Below are 4965 nucleotides of genomic sequence, written 5' to 3'. Positions count from 1 at the left end.
TTCACGACGAAATGCAATCACTTCACAATCTTGAGATTGCATATGAAAACTGATATCCACTTTGATCGCGTTGGCCCTCGGGTGCACGTTACAGATTATTTGCAAAATTCTCCACAAACAAATGTGACCTAACTACACCAAAGAAAAAAAAAATCCTCTCTTGGTGTTACATGAGATGCTATCTCTCAGCATATCTGCATATGGACTGTTCAAGTGTTATTTTCCTAATACAACAATGTTGTTGGCAAGTTTTCTAACTATCGTTCACCTTGAAGAATGTGTACGAAAGAACAATATTGTTCACCCCGTCCATTTTGGGGTCTGTCTCAAACTCAGGATCGATATAGAAGAATACCTGAGAATTTCACGAGCATTTGTCGTCAAAACATAGTGCACAAATAATAGTAGATAACAGTCGGTATGCAATATTGCTTAGCAAACTAAGCTTACTGGCATGTCAATCTGTTCTCCAGGAAGAAGTGTTTGCTCCTCAAAGCAGAAACATTGTATCTTATTGAAGTAAATCGCAGCCTGTAGGATAAAAGGTAAAATACTGCTGTAAACTCAGACGAACAGAAGTCAAAACTTCTCTTAGCTAGTGACATGGTTTACTATTCTCAAGCTCAGTGCCTCTGTTTCCATAGCAACATGAATAGACAGACAATTTCGCAGCATCTTAACAAAAGTTTTGTATTCTCAAATTTTCTCCTTCGTGTTTGACATGCAATTTCACAAAACCAAAAATAGTACGTCTCCAATTTTCATCTGTCAACATCTGGTCTAACTTCAAAGCAAAACGGAACAGGAGTGTGCATGATATTTGCTCACAAGTCTTGCTTCCCAGGACATGCCAATATGCTTTATTTCATACTGAGATTTTGCAGGTGTACAGGCAGTAAAGCATCCACTAGATTTGACAGGCAAACAGAACATGCAAAGTCAATTTGACTAACTTGGTCAAACATTCGAGACTTAAGCGGCCTGATGAGCCTACATAATCTTCAAGGAATGAAGGATGTCTACCGAAACTAATATCCAGAAAATAATATTAAAAATCTGCTACATGCATCTGGTTACAATATATCAATGACATCCTTATCACCCTCTACAATTAAAATTGACTACAATTTGTTCCATACGACAATGCTCTCACAAAAGGGTGTACTCATGGAAGAAGAATGTTACTTACACCTAGCATAAACTATAGAATATTGCCAGAAGGAACAATGCTACATTATTGAGTAAACCATAGTATAGTAGTAAATATTGTTGTGCTAAATTGACCAAATTATCAGAAAACATTTCTAAATCAATGATGATGTCATTAGCTTGCAAGAAGAAACAGCAGGTATATATGAATTACGTTAATAGTAACGAACGAAACCCGATTGCAATTTCAAACCTTCATAGGAGCAACATTATATGTGGATACACCAGTAATTGGGGCTGAACTGCGATTCTCAGCAGTATAAAAAGCCAGAGCACTTTCACCCGGTTTAACTCTGACCTAAAATAAGTGAAATAGGACCAGAATAAGTATACAACAGAAACTGCTCAATATCTGGACTTGAATCCTAAATATTACCTCTCTCTGTGTAGGGATGAACCTCCACGGCATTCCATCAGCAACATCAGCATTAAATTGAACAATTATTTCTCTACAAGCAAAATCAATGCCTTGATTCTAAAAGAATGGAAAAAACAAAGTGCAAGAACAACAATAAAACTCTAAAAAAGCACATCATCAGAAATACAGATATCATCAGTGCATAAGCTCTAAGCATGTAAAATAAGCAGCGGGGAAAAAGGGAGATTTACTTTGTTAAATCATAAGGGCGTCGTATTTCAAAGGCCATCTCTGTTGCATTTAAGTCCCAGATCAGTTTTTTAGGTGAACCCCACCATATTTCCAAAAAAATAAATAAATCACAATGCAAGTTTCCTGAGTGGCCGACTTCCGCTCATCCCCAATCCGGTGCCACCCCCACCCACATCTGTCTCCTCCGCATCCTCCAGCAGCGCCTCCAACCCGACCTGCATCTACCACCTCTGGCCCTCCAGTACCAACCCATCCCAGAAGCCCTGCCTTGCCACCCTCCACCGCACGCCACGTACCACAGCCCAGATGTCGCCTCCTGCCCCCATGCCCCATCCCAGCAAAGCTAGCTCCGCCCCCTCCAGCACTCTCAAGATCTGATCAACGACCACCGCCACCACAAGGGCCTCCATAAGAACCATGACCGTGGTGGGGGAAGGAGCCAATGCCATCCCCGAACACGCGATGGCAACTGCAACGCAGGCAAACTCAATAATTTAATCCTTGAGGTTGTGGCCTTGGTTGAGGTCCGGCTTAAAAAATCCTCTACTTAGAAACTCCTTAGAGTCGACCTTGTTATGTATTAGGTTGACCCTAACTTCCTTAGAACCTCCTTATTCCCAACACTCCAGATGCGCTAAGGAAACTAGGCATATGTTTGCTCAAGTTATACAAGAGCTAGCATACGATTAAAGCACACTATCACCATAGGAATGAAATGGTCATCAAGAATGTACCAACTTAGCCTTTACCATAGCATGTACTACATATCTTTTCACTGTATCTTGAAAGAACTGCATTGTCATATAAGCTTAACTTTTGAAATTGAAGTACATGTGGCCATAAACACTGTTAAACAGACATCAAGGATTCTAATTTACGCAACTGGCATCTAGCTGAAAACACACGATTGTTTTTAGTGTTTCCACAAAACTAAGGCCTTTTTATCTTTCAATTAAAATAGTGTTCCCAAGAAACTAAGGTCTTTAATGGAGCGTTCAGAATGGCATCCAAGGGCAAAACAAAGTATTCAGACAAAACTATTTCATTGAATAATGGGTTCAGTAATACAATGTTAGTGTAGGAACATGAAATAACTAAAATGCAAAAACTGGCTATTCGCATGCCCAGCCAGGCTCACCGCGATGTTGTAGTTCCGTCTCGAGCATGCCGTGAGATCTTCTGCTCCACACTCTGCATAGAGTACAAAAACACTCAAACTCATGACTCCGAATGCTCACACTGGATATAACATTGTACCAAACTTTCAATGGCTTAATTATTTCTAGGGCAACTCCTAGTTGCTTAAGTATAAGCCACATTTCTGAACAATTGCATGAAGTTAGTTACATATGGACATTCCTAAGTTTACTCAGTGGTCAAGAAATTGGCATACCAAGAATCAGGCAGCAAATAGATAGCACAGGCATATGAATTCCAATCAATTCCACAAAGAAATTCACAATAATTATGTCTCAGTGATGCCTAAAAGTATGCATCATCTATGTCAGCATTCACCCAGGAAATGAACTTGAACAATAATGTCTTTTAAGAAAAATTAAGGAGCACATTCCTGAGTTACGTTAGTGTACAAACACAAGTGTGCATGGAATGCAAGATAGATGGGACATTCCATTTCTCTGTGAGGAAAATGAAAACTTGCCAGTCCCACCTTCACCATTTTTTTAATTTGGCGTATTTCCATTGGGTTGATTTGCTACCATGTTCCTTAAAATAGTAAATATTCTCCATTTTCCATGAGTCACAATTTTCGATATGGTCCATGGCTATGTCTGACGAGAACAGTTTCAGCCTAACCTGTAAAGAATGAAAAGCCCTGAGCCAGTGATAACTCCAGCAGTCCTGGGCGGCAAGTAAAGGCTTAAATGAAGCCAATAGCAGGAGTAGGAGTACATCTGACCACCAGGAGCTGCCTATCCGGTCAGGACTCCTCGCCTATAAGACTCGAACTCTCCTCCATCTTATGGTTCAGACACTGGGCTCACTGTGGATCAGAGATGTTTCTGTTGCAACGCAATGCACCCTTCTGCCCCTACCATTTCTGGCTGCTTGCTTTAGGCAGTGGAACATATGACTTCACATTCCCTGTTTTGGTAAGCGTTTTTTTTTCACAAACACAGTAACAAGCGTAACACAACCTTTAAAACTAGACAACTCCTAACAACAAAGATAAAGATCATATTCCCTTCATAATAAGTACATGATCACTATGAACTAAATACAACATAGCTGTCACACCTGGGGGTCGTCAAGGACAGGTGGACTAGAAGCGAGAAGGCTACAGCTCATTCGCATGCTTTATTTTGTTGACATGCTGTCACTTGATTGGTCGTAATCGTTATGTGTGGACCTACATGCCGTGTCTGTGCGAATGGTTTAAAGACCTGGCAATGTGTACAAAGAATGCTGAACAGTTTTCTACCAGTAAAAGTAAAGGTTGGTAAAGGAGAACTTCTCCCGTTCCTCACAACTCACGTTGCCTGTGGATCGTTGGTGGCCACAGGTGTGAAAATAGAGGTCGAAATGCGCCTATTTCTACATGATACATAGAGTAGGCTGTATCAGCTTATATGTTACTAAACCCTACCGGTGATAGAGATGGAGTGTTGCAAAGTGCAATTAGAGCCGGCCAATAATAAAATGGAGCACCTAATCCTAATATACGAACAATTGGCAACGCACATCTGCACACAGAACAACTGGATCGAACCAAATCGAAGATGAGGGCAGTCCAAACCTCGCGTATTTGGACGGTGCCGCCGTAGCCGGTAGCCTGGCAGAAGCGACGGTACAGCGGGACGGCAGCGTACGAGGCGCCGACCATGGCGACCGCAACGCCGAGCAGGTACCCCAGAGTCCGTCTCGACCTCTTCTCCCGACCCGCCGCAGCAGCGGCCGCGGAAGGTGATGACGAGGCGAGCCCGCGCCAGAGGAAGGCGGCGTCGGAGGCGGGGGGCCACCCATTCCGAGGGCCATGGAAGCGGAGGAGGGAGGGGGAAAGTTGGTGGCGGAGCCTGGCGAGCGGACGCATCGCCATCGCGGCGGGAGGCGGCGGGCGGTGGTGTCGCCGCCGCGTTGTACTCTTTCTTCTTTCCTTTTTCCTCTTTTTGCTGCGCGAATGCAACGGA

At 42.8% G+C, this 4965-nt stretch overlaps 1 protein-coding gene across 1 annotated transcript; it reads right to left on the bottom strand.

The window, feature by feature from the left end:
- On the bottom strand, positions 1-4965 carry LOC8060000 (cytochrome c oxidase assembly protein COX11, mitochondrial). The gene is made up of 6 exons (XM_002463939.2): positions 4575-4965; positions 2958-3010; positions 1586-1658; positions 1403-1507; positions 451-531; positions 1-355 (listed from the first exon to the last, which is right to left on the bottom strand). The coding sequence occupies exons 1-6, from the start codon at positions 4872-4874 to the stop codon at positions 254-256; spliced, it is 714 nt and encodes a 237-aa protein (XP_002463984.1). The 5' UTR covers positions 4875-4965; the 3' UTR covers positions 1-253.

This window comes from Sorghum bicolor, chromosome 1, assembly GCF_000003195.3.
Source record: "Sorghum bicolor cultivar BTx623 chromosome 1, Sorghum_bicolor_NCBIv3, whole genome shotgun sequence".
Classification (NCBI taxonomy): domain Eukaryota; kingdom Viridiplantae; phylum Streptophyta; class Magnoliopsida; order Poales; family Poaceae; genus Sorghum; species Sorghum bicolor.
Note: the sequence above shows the minus strand (reverse complement) of the source record. Positions and strands in the feature narration are given on the sequence as shown.

What these genes read in the sequence shown, in the direction of transcription:
- LOC8060000 (XM_002463939.2), bottom strand. Translation starts at nt 4,874, where the DNA reads ATGGCGATGCGTCCGCTCGCCAGGCTCCGCCACCAACTTTCCCCCTCC. An exon ending in TCATCCCTACACAGAGAGAG is followed by an intron (nt 1,508 to 1,585) that starts GTAATATTTAGG and finishes CACTTATTTTAG; the next exon opens with GTCAGAGTTAAACCGGGTGA. An exon ending in GAGAACAGATTGACATGCCA is followed by an intron (nt 356 to 450) that starts GTAAGCTTAGTT and finishes TGAAATTCTCAG; the next exon opens with GTATTCTTCTATATCGATCC.